This window comes from Nerophis lumbriciformis, linkage group LG18 (genome assembly GCF_033978685.3).
Source record: "Nerophis lumbriciformis linkage group LG18, RoL_Nlum_v2.1, whole genome shotgun sequence".
Lineage (NCBI taxonomy): Eukaryota > Metazoa > Chordata > Actinopteri > Syngnathiformes > Syngnathidae > Nerophis > Nerophis lumbriciformis.
The window spans coordinates 39,570,001-39,592,500 of NC_084565.2; the positions used below are offsets into that span (position 1 = coordinate 39,570,001).

General features: G+C 36.2%; 1 protein-coding gene across 1 annotated transcript in view; it reads left to right on the plus strand.

Moving 5' to 3' along the window:
- The window catches only part of myo7ba (myosin VIIBa), a 92,231-nt gene that overhangs the window by 36,951 nt on the left and 32,780 nt on the right, over window positions 1–22,500 (plus strand). The window contains exons 20-29 of the mRNA XM_072915128.1: window positions 4,181–4,399; window positions 4,457–4,654; window positions 4,719–4,931; window positions 5,017–5,181; window positions 10,180–10,470; window positions 10,550–10,710; window positions 10,789–10,915; window positions 15,231–15,350; window positions 15,448–15,621; window positions 20,478–20,705. Coding sequence (XP_072771229.1) covers window positions 4,181–4,399; window positions 4,457–4,654; window positions 4,719–4,931; window positions 5,017–5,181; window positions 10,180–10,470; window positions 10,550–10,710; window positions 10,789–10,915; window positions 15,231–15,350; window positions 15,448–15,621; window positions 20,478–20,705 — 1,896 coding nt within the window. The remainder of the gene's footprint in view (window positions 1–4,180; window positions 4,400–4,456; window positions 4,655–4,718; window positions 4,932–5,016; window positions 5,182–10,179; window positions 10,471–10,549; window positions 10,711–10,788; window positions 10,916–15,230; window positions 15,351–15,447; window positions 15,622–20,477; window positions 20,706–22,500) is intronic.

A 22,500-nucleotide genomic window follows, 5' to 3' on the forward strand; every position in this document is an offset into this window, starting at 1 on the left:
TATATATATATTTAAATAAATACTTGAATTTCAGTGTTCATTTATTTACACATATACACACACATAACACTCCTCTACTCATTGTTGAGTTAAGGGTTGAATTGTCCATCCTTGTTCTATTCTCTGTCACTATTTTAGAACACACACATTATACAAATATACATTATAAAATCAATAAGAAAACGGGAGCTCTAATTTGGGAGTCTGAATTAGGATCAGAAGTTCCTATATAAACATTGCGCACTCACGTCGCCGTTTTGTATTGATTACTGCAGTTGTGCACTGGATTCATTCACAAATACAAACTACAACTCACAAACACTTTAGAGTTAGGCTCCACCATCAGAATGTGTACTTAAACTTATAAAAATCACATGGATATTATTCAGTGAGTTGATTCACCAAAACTAACCTGTTATACAGGAGGAAAAAGCACACAGGACGTTTCAATTGTTCACAGACTGGTCGCGCTCATCAGAATGACAAGACACTTCCGGTCTGCAGGTGATAGCATTCAATTGAGAAGAAACGCCCTACTGCCCCCTACTGACCAATGTGAATACTGCTAAATGTGGAATGACAGCTCCAAAAACGAATTGAAACCACAAAATAAACTAAATAAATCAACACAAAAATGTGACACATTATGGGTGGGTCACATGTGCATGTACAACAGGCTGTCAACACGTCACTCAGGTCCGCATGGAGCTGGAGGGGGCGTGGCCTCCAGCTCCGCCTGAATTTCGGGAGATTTTCGGGAGAAAATTTGTCCCAGGAGGTTTTCGGGAGAGGCGCTGAATTTCGGGAGTCTCCCGGAAAATCCGGGAGGGTTGGCAAGTATGCTTAAATAGGTCAATAATTCATAACATTGATATAGATGTATCATTATTTTTTGAACAATGACAGTTCAAAAAAATAATAAATCACACTAAAATGTTTGGGGACCCAAAAGGGTTTTTAACACTCATAAAAGTGTTAAAAATAAGTCATACATTTGTATATATTTTTTTGTTTTACTTTTAATGCTTCAGTCTTTAGATCAACTTCTGATCTATCTGTCGATGATAAGTCTTTATTTTTTTAAATATTTGTCGTTTGTTTGTTTTATGCTTTTTTTGGTCAAAGAAAACTAGTTTTTTTTGTGGCAAAACACAACAAATTTGAAAAATATTTCAAAGTGTAATATTTGATGTGAACTAACCAGAGCCTTGAATAGGTCAATAATTCATAACATTGATTTTAATTCATAATTATAATTTTTTTAAATGACAGTTAAAAAAAAAACATACTCAAATTAATCAGCATCCAAATTAATTAGTTAACATTTTTTTGTTTGTTCCCATTTTGTCAAAAAAAAAATATTAATTTTTTTACGACAAACTCACAATATGATAGTATGCAATATTTTCCCTAAAAATATTTCAAAGTGTAATATTTTATGTGAAGTATTTGGAGCCTTAAATAGGTCAATAATTCATAACATTTATTTTAATTTATTATTATTCTTTAAGCAATGACAAAAATCCTACTAAAATTATTGGGGACCAAAAAGGGCCCCACTCATAAATGTGTTAAAACAAGTCATATATATGTATCTATTTTTTTAATTTATGTATCTATTCATTTTTACTTTCAACGCTTAAATCTCTAGATCAACTTCATATGTGGATCGCAAAAAATCGATCCACATATGCGAATTCAATACAAATACAAATACAAAATCAAGCATTTATATTCAAATCTCAAAAATATATTTACAAATACATGTTTATTTATACAAATTCTTGACTTATTTGTACGTCACATTTTTATATTTATACATTTTATTTCTACGTTCCACGTCCCAAGAGCTAGCTTATGTAGCCGAGGATCGGACCGCCAAGTGCCCTGCCTTCGGCTGCCGCCCAGCTCACAATGCACCCGACCTCTATGGCCCCTCCCATGAGTGGTGAGCCCATTGGAGGAGTGACCCACGTTGCCTCTTCGGGCTGTGCCCGGCCGGGCCCCATGGGGACAGGCCCGGCCACCAGGCGCTCGCCATCGTTGATTGAATGATTGATGGGTTCTACAAAAGTTCTATATAAATCCCAGTTATTATTATTATTATTATCGTGCCCCAACTCCGGGCCTGGCTCCAGAGGGGGGCCCCGGTGACCCGCGTCCGGGCGAGGGAAATCTGAGTCTTTGTTGTTTCATTCCCATAGAAGTCTTCGAGTCTGCAGTATCGCATGGACATCGGGGGCGGTACCTCTGGATTGGCAGACCGGGGTGGTGGTTCCTCTCTTTAAGAAGGGGAACCAGAGGGTGTGTTCCAACTATTGTGGGATCACACTCCTCAGCCTTCCCGGTAAGGTCTATTCAGGTGTACTGGAGAGGAGGCTACGCCGGATAGTCGAACCTCGGATTCAAGAGGAACAGTGTGGTTTTCGTCCTGGTCGTGGAACTGTGGACCAGCTCTATACTCTCGGCAGGGTCCTTGAGGGTGCATGGGAGTTTGCCCAACCAGTCTACATGTGCTTTGTGGACTTGGAGAAGGCATTCGACCGTGTCCCTCGGGAAGTCCTGTGGGGAGTGCTCAGAGAGTACGGGGTATCGGACTGTCTGATTGTGGCTTGGTCCGCATTGCCGGCAGTAAGTCGGACACGTTTCCAGTGAGGGTTGGACTCCGCCAAGGCTGCCCTTTGTCACCGATTCTGTTCATAACTTTTATGGACAGAATTTCTAGGCGCAGTCAAGGCGTTGAGGGGATCCGGTTTGGTGGCTGCAGGATTAGGTCTCTGCTTTTTGCGGATGATGTGGTCCTGATGGCTTCATCTGGCCAGGATCTTCAGCTCTCGCTGGATCGGTTCGCAGCCGAGTGTGAAGCGACTGGGATGAGAATCAGCACCTCCAAGTCCGAGTCCATGGTTCTCGCCCGGAAAAGGGTGGAGTGCCATCTCCGGGTTGGGGAGGAGACCCTGCCCCAAGTGGAGGAGTTCAAGTACCTAGGAGTCTTGTTCACGAGTGATGGAAGAGTGGATCGTGAGATCGACAGGCGGATCGGTGCGGCATCATCAGTAACGCGGACGCTGTATCGATCCGTTGTGGTGAAAAAGGAGCTGAGCCGGAAGGCAAAGCTCTCAATTTACCGGTCGATCTACGTTCCCATCCTCACCTATGGTCATGAGCTTTGGGTTATGACCGAAAGGACAAGATCACGGGTACAAGCGGCCCAAATGAGTTTCCTCCGCCGGGTGGCGGGGCTCTCCCTTAGAGATAGGGTGAGAAGCTCTGCCATCCGGGGGAAGCTCAAAGTAAAGCCGCTGCTCCTTCACATCAAGAGGAGCCAGATGAGGTGGTTCGGGCATCTGGTCAGGATGCCACCCGAACGCCTCCCTAGGGAGGTGTTTAGGGCACGTCCAACCGGTAGGAGGCCACGGGGAAGACCCAGGACACATTGGGAAGACTATGTCTCCCGGCTGGCCTGGGAACGCCTCGGGATCCCCCGGGAAGAGCTGGACGAAGTGGCTGGGGAGAGGAAAGTCTGGGCTTCCCTGCTTAGGCTGCTGCCCCCGCGACCCGACCTCGGATAAGCGGAAGAAGATGGATGGATGGATGGATTTATTTCTATATATTTTCAAATCTCTAAAATATATTTACAAATACGCGTTTATTTATACAAATTATTTGTATATCACATTTGTATTTGTATATTTATTAATATATGCATATGTATTAATATCATATTAATATAGACAATTCTACTTCAATCCAATCCACTCCACTTTATTTATATAGCACATTTAAACAACAAAATGTTTCCAAAGTGCTGCACAACAATATTAAACACAATTAAAAACAATATAAAATAAATGTGATTAAAAACAATTTCAAAGGGTAACTTCCATAGAGATGGGCTCCAGCACCCCCCGCGACCCCGAAAGGGACAAGCGGTAGAAAATGGATGGAAGGACGGATTATTTTTGAGCAGTAACAGTTTTTAAAGCAAAACACCATCAGCTTTGTGTTATTAGAGCCAACATTGCAACTTTTTTTTTGTTACAGTTCACCTGTTTGCTCCTTTATTCCACCTTTTTTCATGTAATATTTTTAGAATGTGCCGTGAAAAAATGATCCGTGTGCCGCAAATGGCCGTTACTTTGGACACCCCTGGATTAGACCCCAAAACTGTGTGTTTCAGGTCCAGAAGGGCTTCGCCAGGCTGCAAGCCCAGGTCCGCTCTCGCCAACTGCACCTGCAGCACAAGCGCAAGCGGCAGGCGGCCATTGTGCTGCAGGCCCAGGCGCGAGGACTACTGGCCAGGAAGGCGTGGCGGCGGAAGAGAGACGCCGTGGTCCTCCTGCAGGCGCACACCAGAGGCCTGCTGGCCAGGAAGACTCTCCGGAAGATGAAACAAGACGTAAGCGCAGAAGACATTTTCCCGACTGTCGCTATTTTATTCTTTTGCGGTTCCTAGAGGTACGTGTCGGCCAAAGAGAGGGAGGCGGAGCAGCGGGCCATCTTGGAGAAGCAGAAACATCTGGAAGAGGTGCTGAGGCAGATGGAAGCCAAAGCCCAGTCCGAGTCCATCACAGACCAGGAGGTGGACAACATCTTTGGCTTCCTTCCCCCGGTGGTCGGCGGGCAAGAAGGACAGGCGCCGGAAGGATTCGAGGTGCGGCGAGCGGAAGGTTTTGTGCCTGGAAAAGCGACGCCTCACATCTGTGTCTGCTTCCAAGAGCTTGGAGAGCAAGAAGGTTCTCCTGGAGGAAATCGACATCGACGACTTCCCCATCGAGGAAGACCTGCTCGGGGACGAGGACGACGACCTGGACGAGTACCCCTTCTCCAAGTTTGCCTCCATGTACTTCCAGGGCGCCGCGTCGCCTGAACACATCCGCCAGAGGCTGCGGCATCCCCTGCTCTACCACGAGGACCAAGGCGACGTCTCGGTAGGAACTCGCCGGCTCACACGCCTCGCCTCCTCGCCGGCTCACACGCCTCGCCTCCTCGCCAACCTTCTCCTGTCCTCACCAGTACTCGCTGACGGTCTGGTGGATCATCCTGAGGTTCATGGGGGACCTGCCCGAGCCCAAGAGGCAGTTCCAGGTGCAGGGAAGTTCCTCGCGGGACCGCCTGCTCACCCAGGACGTGATGAACCGCCAGGACAGACGCCTCAGCCACATGGTGGGCCCGGACCAGGTAAAGTTGGAGGAACGATGAGACCGAGGGTATCCGTTATGGGAGTCAAAAGTATCCTTACTTCCAGACCAACACCCAAAAATACATCGATATCACGATATCAGGGTGTCATATCGATAATAATCGACATTTTTTTATGACTTATGGAAATAAAGAAAATATATGAAATGTAAATCATTTTAATTTAAATGTAATCTTCCTCTGATTGGACAAATTACTAAAATTAATTACTAAAATATATGCAATAAATAAACAATTTAAACTTATATTTGTGTATTGTTGGGGCGGTATAGCTCGGTTGGTAGAGCGGCCGTGCCAGCAACTTGAGGGTTGCAGGTTCGATCCCCGCTTCCGCCATCCTAGTCACTGCCGTTGTGTCCTTGGGCAAGACACTTTACTCACCTGCTCCCAGTGCCACCCACACTGGTTTAAATGTAACTTAGATATTGGGTTTCACAATGTAAAGCGCTTTGAGTCACTTGAGAAAAAACGCTATATAAATGTAATTCACTTCACTTCACTTGTTTTAACATGTAGTTTAATATTTAATTTTTTTACTGACTAATGTTCAATATGTTTAGATTATAATAAAACAGTACAAAAACGAGTAAGACAATTATTTATTTAGTACATTTTTAACAGTTTTTTTTTTCAAAGTTATGAATGAAGGCACCTTTTTGTTTTAAATTGATGTAATATTACTGCGTATGCATATATAATGTAATGTAAACAAAATATTACAATTACAATGAACACTTAAACTTCTTAAAATGAAGGTGCAAAAAAAAGGAATATGTAAGAAATTATTTTAAAATTTTAGGAAATTTTGAACTGTTTATTTTAAAGTTTAGAAAATTCATAAAAATGAGGGCATCATTTTTTTTTTCTTTTTTAAAACCTCATATTTACTTTTTAATAACTAAAATATATGTAATAAATAAACAATTTAAACATATAATTGTGTATTGTTTTAACATCTAGTTTAATATTATTTTTTACTGACTAATGTTCAATATGTTTAGATTATAATAAAACAGTACAAAAACGAGTAAGACAATTATTTATTTAGTACATTTTTAACTTTTTTTTTTTTTTCAAAGTTATGAATGAAGGCACCTTTTTGTTTTGAATTAATGTAATACTGTGTATGTATATATAATGTAATGTAAACAAAATATTACAATTACAATGAACACTTAAACTTCTTAAAATGAAGGTGAAAAAATAAGGACTATGTAGGAAATTATTTTGAAATTTTAGGAAACTTTGAACAGTTTATTTTAAAGTTTAGAAAATTCATAAAAATGAGGGCATAATTTTTTATTTTTTTAAAAATATATTTACTTTTTGATAACTAAAATATATTTAATAAATAAACAATTTAAACTTATATTTGTGTATTGTTTTAACATCTAGTTTAATATTATTATTTTTTACTGACTAATGTTCAATATGTATAGATTATAATAAAACAGTACAAAAACGAGTAAGACAATTATTTAGTACATTTTTGACAGGGTTATTTTTCAAAGTTATGAATGAAGGCACCTTTTTGTTTTAAATATTACTGTGTATGTCTATATAATGTAAACAAAATATTAAAATTACAATGAACACTTAAACTTCTTAAAATGAAGGTGCAAAAATAAGGAATATGTAAGAAATGATTTTAAAATTTTAGGAAACTGAACAGTTTATTTTAAAGTTTAGAAAATTCATAAAAATGAGGGCATCATTTTTATTTTTTTTTTAAAACCTCATATTTACTTTTTAATAACTAAAATATATGTAATAAATAAACAATTTAAACTTATATTTGTGTATTGTTTTAACATCTAGTTTAATATTAAATTGTTTTACTGACTAATGTTCAATATGTATAGATTATAATAAAACAGTACAAAAAACGAGTAAGACATTTATTTATTTAGTACATTTTTAACAGGGTTATTTTTCAAAGTTATGAATGAAGGCACCTTTTTGTTTTAAATATTACTGTGTATGTCTATATAATGTAAACAAAATATTAAAATTACAATGAACACTTAAACTTCTTAAAATGAAGGTGAAAAAATAAGGACTATGTAGGAAATTATTTTGAAATTTTAGGAAACTTTGAACAGTTTTTTTTAAAGTTTAAAAAATTCATAAAAATGAGGGCATAATTTTTATTTATTTTTTTAAACATCATATTTACTTTTTGATAACTAAAATATATTTAATAAATAAACAATTTAAACTTATATTTGTGTATTGTTTTAACATCTAGTTTAATATTATTATTTTTTACTGACTAATGTTCAATATATATAGATTATAATAAAACAGTACAAAAACGAGTAAGACATTTATTTATTTAGTACATTTTTAACAGGGTTATTTTTCAAAGTTATGATTGAAGGCACCTTTTTGTTTTAAAATATTACTGTGTATGTCTATATAATGCAAACAAAATATTAAAATTACAATGCACACTTAAACTTCTTAAAATGAAGGTGCAAAAATAAGGAATATGCAAGAAATGATTTTAAAATTTTAGGAAACTTTGAACAGTTTATTTTAAAGTTTAGAAAATTCATAAAAATGAGGGCATCATTTTTTTTTCTTTTTTAAAACGTCATATTTAATTTTTAATAACTAAAATATATGTAATAAACAATTTAAGCTTATATTTGTGTATTGTTTTAACATCTAGTTTAATATTTTTTTTTTTACTGACTAATGTTCAATATGTATAGATTATAATAAAACAGTACAAAAAACAAATAAGACATTTATTTATTTAGTACATTTTTAACAGGGTTATTTTTCAAAGTTATGAATGAAGGCACCTTTTTGTTTTAAATATTACTGTGTACGTCTATATAATGTAAACAAAGTATTAAAATTACAATGAACACTTAAACTTCTTAAAATGAAGGTGCAAAAATAAGGAATATGTAAGAAATGATTTTAAAATTTTAGGAAACTTTGAACAGTTTATTTTAAAGTTTAGAAAATTCATAAAAATGAGGGCATCATTTTTTTTTCTTTTTTAAAATCTCATGTTTACTTTTTAATAACTAAAATATATGTAATAAATAAACAATTTTAACTTGTATTTGTGTATTGTTTTAACACATAGTTTAATAATTTATTTTTTTCATGACCAATGTTCAATATGTTTAGATTATAATAAAACAGTACAAAAACGAGTAAGACAATTATTTATTTAGTACATTTTTAACATTTTTTTTTTCAAAGTTATGAATGAAGGCACCTTTTTGTTTTAAATATTACTGCGTATGTCTATATAATGTAAACAAAATATTAAAATTACAATGAACACTTAAATGATGTTAAGTTTGCACTTAAAGGATGTTAACTATTATTGTTTTTAATATTGTTTTTAATATTGTGCAGCACTATGGAAACATTTTTGTTGTTTAAATGTGCTATATAAATAAAGTGGATTGGATTGGATTGGATTAAACTTCTTAAAATGAAGGTGCCAAAATAAGGAATATGTAAGAAATGCTTCATAAAGTGTAACAAAACTTTGATATAAACTTAACATTTCATTTTAATATTTAGAAAATTAATAAAATTGAGAGTGTAATTTTTTTTCTTTTTTAAAACATAGTATTTACTTTTTAATGACTAAAATGTACTAAAATATGTGTAATAAACAATTTAGTTATATATTTTTAATTGCTTTAATATGTAATGTAATTATTATTTTTTATGACTAATTTTCAATACGTTTAAATTGTAATAAAACAGTAAGACAATTATTTTTATTTAGTACATTTTTAACCGTTTTTTTTTCAAAGTTACGAATGAAGGCACCTCTTTGTTTTAAATTAATGTAATATTGCTGTTTTTGTAATGTAATGTAAACAAAATTGTAAAACCACATTGAATACTTAATAATATAATAATACAGTTTTTGTAATGTAATGTAAAAAAAAAAAAAGGAAAACCACATTGAATACTTAATAATATAATATTACTGTGTTTGTAATGTAAACAAAATAGTAAAATTACAATGAACACTTAACAACAATCTCTTAAAATTAAGGTGCAGAAATAAGGAATATGTAAGAAATGCTTCATAAGGTGTAACAAAACTTTGAAATAAACTTAATATTTCATTTTAAAGTTTAGAAAATTCACAAAAATGAGGGCATAATTTTTTTTGTATTATAAAACATCATATTTACTTTTTAGTGACTAAAATGTACTAAAATATATATATTAAATAAACAATTTAAAGTTAGAATGTGTGTATTATTTTAACATGTAATGTCATATTTTATATTTACTGACTAATGTTTACATTATAATAAAACAGTACAAAAATGACAATTATTGTTATTTAGTACATTTTTAAATTTAAATTTTAAGTTTTAAGTGACGGCACCTTTTTATTTGAATTTAATGTCATATTTCTGTTTTTATTTGTGTAATGCTCCCAATATTTGTAATTAATAAAATGAAGTACAAAACATATAACAATAATAAAAGCAGCGTTTTATATTTTTAAACTATGCAATAGAAATTAAGTACTGTAAAAATAAAACAAAAAAGTAAAAATAGTGCAAAATGTTAAGAATGTAATGAGAAAAGGCTGAAATGTTGATGAGGAATAAAAAAAATTGATTTGTCTTTAAATGTCTGTTTTAGCCCTTTGTTAATAACAATATTTTTTCGTTTTATAAACGTGAACTGCTGTTGTTTTTAGAATGTCAAATAGTTGACTATTTTTTTTTAATCTATGAGCAGATTTAAAGTATTGTTAGTTTTGATCGACTGTGCGGTTATAGAACAATGAATCAGTGATGTGAAATACTTTTTAATACAGTTTTTATAAGGTAGTGAATTTAAAAGTACATGGGTTCGGTTTTTAATTAGTATTATGGTATCGAGAACCGTCCATTGGTATCGGTGGGGTCGGGGACTACTGAAATCCGGGTATTGAGTAGAAATATGATAAAAGGTGACCTCTGTTTATTGCAGCGGGTCCTGAGGAATAAAAAAGTCCCGCAGCCGTCCCCCGTCCAGGAGTCTTCGGCACCAAACAGGAAAGGGTCCATCTACGCAGACCTCCTGTCCAGAACCAAGAGAGCCGCTCCGAGCGAGGCGACCACTAACGCCAAGACGTACACGGTCCCCGAAGGCAGCCCTCGCGTGCGCAAGGGTTCCACCTTCACAGACCTGCTGTCCAGGAGAAAAACCTCCACCGTGCAAGAAAACGGACTCCCCAGATCCTCCTCCGGCTTCCGCAAGCCCTCCATCATCATGGAGGAGGTGAAGCCCACGCCTGGAACCGTTGGAATCCAGAACGGTTTTTTTCCCGTTTTCTGATGGCGCTTTTCTTGTTCCTCAGCGGGATGATCAGACCGAGGTCACCAAGCCCCCCGCCCTGCAGGCGGTCCAGGAGGACGGCGACGTAATGATCGGGGAAGGACCCACCCTGGACCGACCTCTGACCTCTCTGGAGAAGCTCCACATCATTGTGGGCTACGCCATCGTCAGACCGGACCTCAGGTAGGTGGAGTTAAAAAAAAAAAACACCGCAAGGATGTCCGTGGTAAGGTCTGCTTGGTGAACAGTTTTTGTGTGCAGGGACGAGATCTACTGTCAGATCTGCAAGCAGCTTCAGGACAACAACAACCGCGGCAGTTACTTCCGCGGGTGGATCCTGCTCTCGCTCTGTCTGGGCGTTTTCCCCCCGAGTGATCGTCTTATCCGGGTGAGATCACGCCCTCATCAAACATACACAGCTGGTTTTCTAGCACTCTGCGTCCTATTACGAGCCATGGGTACCCATTTAGTACTTTTAAAGGTATAGAATAGAATACGATAGAATAGAAAGTACTTTATTGATCCCTGGGGGAAATTCAGCACCACAGTTCGCTCACAATAGACATAAAACACTTAGGTATTTTTACATGTGAATAATATAAATACAGTCTATTATACAGCATTATTCACATGTGAATAATATAAATAGAGTCTATTATACAGCATTATTCACATGTGAATAATATAAATACAGTCTATTATACAGCATTATTCACATGTGAATAATATAAATACAGTCTTTTATACAGCATTATTCACATGTGAATAACATAAATACAGTCTATTATACAGCATTATTCACATGTGATTAATATTAATACAGTCTATTATACAGCATTATTCACATGTGAATAATATAGTCTATTATACAGCATTATTCACATGTGAATAATATAAATACAGTCTATTATACAGCATTATTCACATGTGAATAATATAAATACAGTCTTTTATACAGCATTATTCACATGTGACTAATATAAATACAGTCTTTTATACAGCATTATTCACATGTGAATAATATAAATACAGTCTATTATACAGCATTATTCACATGTGAATAATATAAATACAGTCTTTTATACAGCATTATTCACATGTGAATAATATAAATAGTCTATTATACAGCATTATTCACATGTGAATAATATAAATAGTCTATTATACAGCATTATTCACATGTGAATAATATAAATACAGTCTATTATACAGCATTATTCACATGTGAATAATATAAATACAGTCTATTATACAGCATTATTCACATGTGAATAATATAAATACAGTCTATTATACAGCATTATTCACATGTGAATAATATTAATACAGTCTTTTATACAGCATTATTCACATGTGAATAATATAAATACAGTCTATTATACAGCATTATTCACATGTGAATAATATAAATACAGTCTATTATACAGCATTATTCACATGTGAATAACATAAATACAGTCTATTATACAGCATTATTCACATGTGAATAAAATAAATACAGTCTATTATACAGCTTTATTCACATGTGAATAACGTAAATACAGTCTATTTTACAGCATTATTCACATGTGAATAATATAAATACAGTCTATTATACAGCATTATTCACATGTGAATAATATAAATACAGTCTTTTATACAGCATTATTCACATGTGAATAATATAAATAGTCTATTATACAGCATTATTCACATGTGAATAATATAAATACAGTCTTTTATACAGCATTATTCACATGTGAATAATATAAATACAGTCTATTATACAGCATTATTCACATGTGAATAATATAAATACAGTCTTTTATACAGCATTTTCACATGTGAATAATATAAATAGTTTATTATATAGCATTATTCACATGTGAATAATATAGTCTATTATACAGCATTATTCACATGTGAATAATATAAATACAGTCTTTTATACAGCATTATTCACATGTGAATAATATAAATACAGTCTTTTATACAGCATTATTCACATGTGAATAATATAAATAGTCTATTATACAGCATTATTCACATGTGAATAATATAAATAGTCTATTATACAGCATTATTCACATGTGAATAATATAAATACAGTCTTTTATACAGCATTATTCACATGTGAATAATATAAATACAGTCTATTATACAGCATTATTCACATGTGAATAATATAAATACAGTCTTTTATACAGCATTTTCACATGTGACTAATATAAATACAGTCTATTATACAGCGTTATTCACATGTGAATAATATAAATACAGTCTATTATACAGCATTATTCACATGTGAATAATATTAATACAGTCTATTTTACAGCATTATTCACATGTGAATAATATAAATAGTCTATTATACAGAATTATTCACATGTGAATAATATTAATAGTCTTTTATACAGCATTATTCACATGTGAATAATATAAATACAGTCTATTATACAGCATTATTCATCCATCCATCCATCCATTTTCTACCGCTTATTCCCTTTTGGGGTCGCGGGGGGGGCTGGAGCCTATCTCAGCTACAATCGGGCGGAAGGCGGGGTACACCCTGGACAAGTCGCCACCTCATCGCAGGGCCAACACAGATAGACAGTCAACATTCACACTCACATTCCCACACTAGGGCCAATTTTAGTGTTGCCAATCAACCTATCCCCAGGTGCATGTCTTTGGAAGTGGGAGGAAGCCGGAGTACCCGGAGGGAACCCACGCAGTCACGGGGAGGACATGCAAACTCCACACAGAAAGATCCCGAGCCCGGGATTGAACCCAAGACTACTCAGAACCTTCGTATTGTGAGGCAGATGCACTAACCCCTCTGCCACCGTGCTGCCCTGCATTATTCATATGTGAATAATATAAATACAGTCTATTATACAGCATTATTCACATGTGAATAATATTAATACAGTCTTTTATACAGCATTATTCACATGTGAATAATATAAATACAGTCTATTATACAGCATTATTCACATGTGAATAACATAAATACAGTCTTATTATACAGCATTATTCACATGTGAATAATATAAATACAGTCTATTATACAGCATTATTCACATGTGAATAATATTAATACAGTCTTTTATACAGCATTATTCACATGTGAATAATATAAATAGTCTATTATACAGCATTATTCACATGTGAATAATATTAATACAGTCTTTTATACAGCATTATTCACATGTGAATAATATAAATACAGTCTATTATACAGCATTATTCACATGTGAATAAAATAAATACAGTCTATTATACAGCTTTATTCACATGTGAATAATGTAAATACAGTCTATTTTACAGCATTATTCACATGTGAATAATATAAATAAAGTCTATTATACAGCATTATTCGCATGTGAATAATATAAATACAGTCTATTATACAGCATTATTCACATGTGAATAATATAAATACAGTCTATTATACAGCATTATTCACATGTGAATAATATTAATACAGTCTTTTATACAGCATTATTCACATGTGAATAACGTAAATACAGTCTATTATACAGCATTATTCACATGTGAATAACATAAATACAATTTATTATACAGCATTATTCACATGTGAATAATATAAATACATTATACCTTTACAGTACATGTACACACCTAATCCTGACTCACTAGTGGGTACTGATTCACCTGAAATCATATTGCCTTTAGGTCGTGTCACACTTTTTCCATGCCAACAAAGCAAGTTAAAGTTAAAGTCCCAATGATTGTCACACACACACTAAGTGTAGTGAAATTTGTCCTGTGCATTTGACCCATCCCATGTTCACCCCCTGGGAGGTAAGGGGAGCAGTGAGCAGCAGCGTGCGCCACGCTTGGGAATCATTTGGTGATTTAACCCCCAATTCCAACCCTTGATGCTGAGTGCCAAGCAGGGAGGTAATGGCTCCCATTTTTTGTAGTCTTTGGTATGACTCGGCCGGGGTTTGAACTCACAAACTCAAAGTCTCCGGGCGGACACTCTAACCACTAGGCCACTGAGCCGGTGTGCGCCTGATAGAAAACAGCATTAGCATTAGCGATTTGACATGGCGATTTCAGCACCTCCAGATGTGGTCATGAAAACTTAAAACCAAGATGCGTGTTACAGCTGGTGTGTAGTAAGTACACAGACTGGCACCTTCGACTTGACCTGCTCAGTGGCCTAGTGGTTAGAGTGTCCGCCCTGAGATGGGTAGGTCGTGAGTTCAAACCCCGGCCGAGTCATACCAAAGACCTATAAAAATGGGAGCCATTACCTCCCTGCTTGGCACTCAGCATCAAGGGTTGGAATTGGGGGTTAAATCACCAAAAATGATTCCCGGGCGTGGCCACCGCTGCTGCCCACTGCTCCCCTCACCTCCCAGGGGGTGATCAAGGGTGATGGGTCAAATGCAGAGAATAAGTTCGCCACACCTAGTGTGTGTGTGACAATCATTGGTACTTTAACTTTAACTTTAACTTTAATATATCCTGTTACAAAAAGAGAAACTCGTCTTCACTTTTGGAATCCTGACCGTTTCAATGTTATGCAAAATTGCACAATGATCTTAATCAGCTCACTGTAAAAAGTTACATTAAAATATAAAGTTAAAGTACCAATGATTGTCACACACACATATATTTGACACATTAAAACAAAAAAATTGTCATGAAATGATGGATATTCGGTCATTTCCCTGCTCTCCCTCCGACAGTACGTTCAAAGCTTCATCCGCTCGGCTCCAGGAGGCTACGCTTTTTACTGCGCTGACAGGCTGCGGCGCACCCTCATCAACGGCGGGCGAGGGGAGCCCCCCGCCTGGCTGGAGCTGCAGGTGATTGGCATGAAAATGTGACTGAAGCACTCCGGGATAGGCTCCAGCTTCCCCAAACACAGAACAAGGACACGATGTTTTTGTTTTTGGTGCGCAGGCGACCAAGACGAAGAAGCCGATGGTTGTTTCCGTGACGCTGATGGACGGCCACTCCGTCAACCTGCCCGTGGACTCGGCGTCCACGTCCAAGGAGATCTGCCAGCTCCTCTCCAACAAAGTGAAACTGAAAGACACCTTTGGCTTCACTCTCTACGTGGCGCTGCATGAAAAGGTGAGGGCCGCACTCGGGGGACATTTTCATAATTTTCATTTTCAAAACCAATACTACATTTCTTGTAAACCCTCAATTTTGGTGAGCGTTAAAGGTCCCGGGGGACCCAAAAGGGTCCCAGTCATTAAAGTGTTAAAAACAAGTCATATATTAACATTGTTTTACTTTCAACGCTTAAATATCTATAGATCAACTTCAGATACATCTGTTGACTTATAGTAATTGCTCAAATCAATGTTATAAATTATTGATCAAATATTTCATTTGTGAAAAAGTTTTGTGGGAAAATGTTCCATCTTTTGTGTTTTTGCCATAAAAAACAGGGTTTTCTTTGGGGGGGGGGGGGGGGGGGGGCATAAAACATTAAAAAAATAAAAAATAAACATAAAATAAAAACAATATATATTAATATATGACTTTTAAAAACTCTTATTAGTGGGCCCTTTTGGATCCCTGAAAATGTTAGTGGGATTTCTTTCTAACTGTAATTGTTAAAATCAATGTTTTTGTAAATTATTGATCAAATAAATTGTTTAGAAAAATGTTTTGTGGAAAATTTTGCATATTTTGTGTTTTCTTGCCATAAAAAACAGGGTTTTCTTTGGGGGGGGAAATCATGAAACATAAAAAACATTTAAAAAAAACATTAAAAAATAAACCAATTTATATTAATATATAACTTTTTTCAAACTCCTTTATGAGTGGACCCTCTTGGATCCCCGAGAATTTTAGTGGGATTTTTTTCTAACTGTGATTGCTCAAATCAGTGTCATAAATTATTGATCAAATATTTCATTTGGAAAAATGTTTTGTGGGAAAATGTCCCATATTTTGTGTTTTTGCCGTAAAAAAACATGGTTTTCTTTGGGGGGGGGAAAGGCATAAAACATAAAAAAATAATAAAATAATAAAATAAACATAAATAAAAACAATATATATTAATATATGACTATTTAAAACTCTTATTAGTGGACCTTTTTGGATCCCTGAAAATGTTAGTGGGATTTATTTCTAACTGTAATTATTAAAATCAATGTTTTTGTAAATTATTGATCAAATAAATTATTTTGAAAAAAGTTTTGTGGAAAATTTTGCATATTTTGTGTTTTTTGCCAAAAACATAAACAGTTAGAAAAAAATCCCACTAAAATTCTCGGGGATCCAAGAGGGCCCACTCATAAAGGAGTTTTAAAAAAGTTATATATTAATATAAATTGGTTTATTTATAATGTTTTTTTTTAAATGTTTTTTATGTTTCATGATTTCCCCCCCAAAGAAAACCCTGTTTTTTATGGCAAAAAAACACAAAATATGCAACATTTTCACAAAAATTTTTTCTAAATAATTTATTTGATCAATAATTTACAAAAACATTGATTTTAACAATTACAGTTAGAAAGAAATCCCACTAACATTTTCAGGGATCCAAAAAGGCCCACTAATAAGAGTTTTAAATAGTCATATATTAATATATATTGTTTTTATTTTATGTTTATTTTATTATTTTATTATTTTTTATGTTTTATGCCTCCCCCCCCCCCAAAGAAAACCATGTTTTTTACGGCAAAAACACAAAATATGGGACATTTTCCCACAAAACATTTTTCCAAATGAAATATTTGATCAATAATTTATGACACTGATTTGAGCAATTACAGTTGGAAAAAAATCCCACTAAAATTCTCGGGGATCCAAGAGGGCCCACTCATAAAGGAGTTTGAAAAAAGTCATATATTAATATAAATTATTTTATGTTTTTATTATTTTTAATTTTTATTTTAAATGTTTTTTATGTTTCATGCCTTTCCCCCCAAAGAAAACCCAGTTTTTTATGGTAAAAAACACAAAATATGCAAAACATTTTTCTAAATAATTTATTTTATCAATAATTTACAAAAACATTGATTTTAACAATTAGTTAGAAAAAAATCCCACTAACATTTTCAGGGATCCAAAAGGGCCCACTAATAAGAGTTTTTAAAAGTCCATCCATCCATCCATCCATCTTCTTCCGCTTATCCGAGGTCGGGTCGCGGGGGCAGCAGCTTAAGCAGGGAAGCCCAGACTTCCCTCTCCCCAGCCACTTCGTCCAGCTCCTCCCGGGGGATCCCGAGGCGTTCCCAGGCCAGCCGGGAGAGATAGTCTTCCCAGCGTGTCCTGGGTCTTCCCCGTGGCCTCCTACCGGTCGGACGTGCCCGAAACACCTCCCTAGGGAGGCGTTCGGGTGGCATCCTGACCAGATGCCCGAACCACCTCATCTGGCTCCTCTCGATGTGGAGGAGCAGCGGCTTTACTTTGAGCTCCCCCCGAATGACAGAGCTTCTCACCCTATCTCGGCCGCTTGTACCCGTGATCTTGTCCTTTCGGTCATGACCCAAAGCTCATGACCATAGGTGAGGATGGGAACGTAGATCGACCGGTAAATCGAGAGCTTTGCCTTCCGGCTCAGCTCCTTCTTCACCACAACGGATCGATACAGCGTCCGCATTACTGAAGATGCCGCACCGATCCGCCTGTCGATCTCACGATCCACTCTTCCCCCACTCGTGAACAAGACTCCGAGGTACTTGAACTCCTCCACTTGGGGCAAGATCTCCTCCCCAACCCAAAGATGGCACTTCACCCTTTTCCGGGAGAGAACCATGGACTCGGACTTGGAGGTGCTGATTCCCATCCCAGTCGCTTCACACTCGGCTGCGAACCGATCCAGCGAGAGCTGAAGATCTTGGCCAGAGGAAGCCATCAGGACCACATCATCTGCAAATAGCAGAGACCTAATCCTGCAGCCACCAAACCAGATCCCCTCAACACCCTGACTGCGTCTAGAAATTCTGTCCATAAAAGTTATGAACAGAATGGGTGACAAAGGGCAGCCTTGGCGGAGTCCAACCCTCACTGGAAACGTGTCCGACTTACTGCCGGCAATGCGGACCAAGCTCTGACACTGATTATACAGGGAGCGAACTGCCACAATAAGACAGTCCGTTACCCCATACTCTCTTAGCACTCCCCACAGGACTTCCCGGGGTACACGGTCGAATGCCTTCTCCAAGTCCACAAAGCACATGTGGACTGGTTGGGCAAACTCCCATGCACCCTCAAGGACCCTGCCGAGAGTATAGAGCTGGTCCACAGTTCCACGACCAGGACGAAAACCACACTGTTCCTCCTGAATCCGAGGTTCGACTATCCGGCGTAGCCTCCTCTCCAGTACACCTGAATAGACCTTTTAAAAGTCATATATTAATATATATTGTTTTTATTTTATTTTTTTTTTATGTTTGATGCCTTTCCCCCCAAAGAAAACCCTGTTTTTTATGGCAAAAACACAAAATATGGAACATTTTCCCACAAAACATTTTTCCAAATGAAATATTTGATCAATAAATCCCAGTAAAATTCTCGGGGATCCAAAAGGGCCCACTCATAAAGGAGTTTGAAAAAAGTCATATATTAATCTATATTATTTTATTATTATTATTTATTTTTTTTAAAATGTTTTTATGTTTCATGCCTTCTCCCCCCCAAAAGAAAACCCAGTTTTTTTATGGCAAAAAACACAAAATATGCAAGATTTGCCACAAAACATTTTTCAAAATAATTTATTTGATTGATTATTTACAAAAACAATGATTTGAACAATTATTTAGAAATAAATCCCTCAAAAATGTTCAGGAATCCAAAAGGGCCCACTAATAACAGTTTTTAAAAGTCATATATGAATATATATTGTTTTTATTTTATGTTTATGCTCCAGCGCCCCCCCGCGACCCCAAAAGGGAATAAGCGGTAGAAAATGGATGAATGGATGTATACTTTTTTTATGGCAAATACACAAAATATGTAACATTTTCCCACAAAACATTTTTCCAAAGGAAATATTTGATCAATAATTTATAACATTGATTTGAGCAATTACAATTAGAAAAAACATCCCATTAAAATTCTCGGGGATCCGAGAGGGCCCACTCATAAAGGAGTTTGAAAAAAGTCATATATTAATACAGTATATATATATATATATATTTAAAAAAAAAAAAAAATGTTTTTATGTTTCATGCCTTCCCCCCCCAAAAAAACTCTGTTTTTTATGGCAAAAAAACACAAAATATGCAACATTTTCAACAAAACATTTTTCAAAATAAATTATTTGATTAATAATTTACAAAAACATTGATTTTAACAATTAGCTAGAAATAAATCCCACTAACATTTTCAGGGAACCAAAAGGGCCCACTAATAAAGAGTTTTTAAAAGTCATATATTAATATACAGTATATTGTTTTTATTTTATGTTTATTTGATTATTTTTTATATTTTATGCCTTCCCCCCCCAAAGAAAACCCTGTTTTTTATGGCAAAAACACAAAATATGGAAGATTTTCCCACAAAACATTTTTCCAAATGAAATATTTGATCAATAATTTATAACATTGATTTGAGCAATTACAGCTAGAAAAAAAATCCCACTAAAATTCTCTTTTATGACTCATAAAAGAGTCATATATTAATATATAGTATTTTTATTTTGTTATTTTTTAATTGTTTCTTATTAATTATGCCCTTTTTGTTAAATAAAAGTTTTATTTATATGACAAATACAAAAACTATTATAATAGTAATAATTCCTCCTAACATTGATTTTCTATCCATTATTATTTATTGAGCAATGACAGATTTCAAGTTAAAAAAAAAAATGTTTGTGTTATTAGCGTCAATATTGCTTTTTCTTGTTATATTTCTCCTGTTTGCTCTTTTATTCCAACATTTTTTTTTGTTTTTAGTCATTTTAAAAAGAAAACGGTTTAAAAAAAGGAGCTGGGGGGGCCGCACTTTGGCCATCCCTTGTCCCGTAGGTGTGGGCTCTGGGCGGCGGGCGGGAACACGTGATGGACGCCATCTCCCAGTGTGAGCAGGAAGTGAAGCGGCGAGGGGGCCAGGAGCAGCACGCTCCGTGGCGCCTCTTCTTCCGCAAGGAGATCTTCACGCCCTGGCACGACTGTGAGGAGGACAAGACCAGCACGGAGCTCATCTACAGGCAGATCATACACGGCTTGAAGTTTGGAGAGTACCAGATGGAGAAGGTGAGCTCTTCACTATTTTATCCAAACAAAACAAAGAAAACATGGTAGGCTACATGCTACTCTGAGCTGGCAGCTACACAACAGCTAAGCACACAGTAGCACACAAGCTAGACATACATAGAAATAATATTTCAGCATTTTGTCAATTCACTGCAAAAAAGTATCAAGCAGTTCTAGTTGCATACTACTTACACATACAAAGTCTCCGAGGCAGTAACAAGCGTGTCCGCATCATTCGGCTTACTGCGTCATGAGTTTAACTTAATGAACGGTTCATTTCTGTCGTAACAATTACCACGCCGCTTCAACTTAAAGTCCATTCTAGACGTGTAATGATAAATAGGCCTGTGTTTTTCACACCTATCGTTGTTCATTCTATTTATTCTATATTTATTCTGTTTTATATTTACATTTTTTATCCTGTAAAGCGTGTTTGAATACTCTGAAAAGCGCTATACCAAATAAAATGTATTACCGTATTTTCCGCACCATAAGGCGCCCTGGGTTATAAGCCGCGCCTTCAATGAACGGCATATTTCAAAACTTTGTCCACCTATAAGCCGCCCCGTGTTATAAGCCGCATCTAACTGCGCTAAAGGAATGTCAAAAAAACAGTCAGATAGGTCAGTCAAACTTTAATAATATATTAAAAACCAGCGTGATGTGGGCGCGCACGGAGTCGTATATCAACATGGACGGAGCTGCGTGAAAAAAGCCACCCGGCCTCTTCGCGTAAACTTCCCTTAACCACTCGCTCATCTTTTCTTCATCCATCCATCCCTTCGAGTTAGCTTTTATGATGACGCCGGCTGGAAAGGTCTCTTTTGGCAAGGTCTTCCTTTTGAATATCACCATGGGTGGAAGTTTCTGGCCATTAGCATGGCAAGCTAGAACCACAGTGAAGGATGACTTCTCATTCCCTGTGGTGCGAATATTCACCGTACGTGCTCCCGTTGTATCCACAGTGCGGTTCACAGGAATATCAAAAGTCAGTGGAACCTCGTCCATGTTGATAATGTTCTCTGGCCGGATCTTTTTTTCAGCTATCTTGTTTTTACAATATGCACGGAAAGTAGCCAGCTTTTCTTGAAAGTCTTTAGGCAGTTGCTGTGAAATAGTAGTCCGTGTGCGGATGGAGAGATTGCGTCTTTTCATGAACCGGATCCCTGTCGCTTAGTAGGAGCCATTTTGTGGTCTTTACAGATGTAAACACACAAAGGAAATGAAACGTAATATCCGCGCGCTTTTTCTTCTTCTACGCGGGCGGGTGGTTGCTTACAGTAGAAGAAGAAGCGCTTCCTGTTCTATGGGGGCGGGTGCTTACCTTGGCGGTTGCTTGCGTAGAAGCAGAAGCACTTCCTCTTCTACGGGGAAAAAAGATGGCGGCTGTTTACCGTAGTTGCGAGACCGAAACTTTATGAAAATGAATCTTAATATTAATCCATATATAAAGCGCACCGGGTTATAAGGCGCACTGTCAGCTTTTGAGAAAATTTGTGGTTTTTAGGTGCGCCTTATAGTGCAGAAAATACGGTATTATTATTATTATTTCACTTGATCAACTAACACTACAAAATAATATTGATATAACAAGGAGGCGATGAACAAGACAAAACAACAACAAAGACAAGTTGAACTGTGCTGCTTGCTTTGCTCTGCCACCACGCGCGCGCACACACGCAAAAGTCCCTTTGGTGCCCTCACAAACGGTCAGAATCACCAACCTCCTTAACTTTAACAACTAAATTGCTACAATAATAAACATGTTAAAACGTAAAATCCACCTACAGTACGT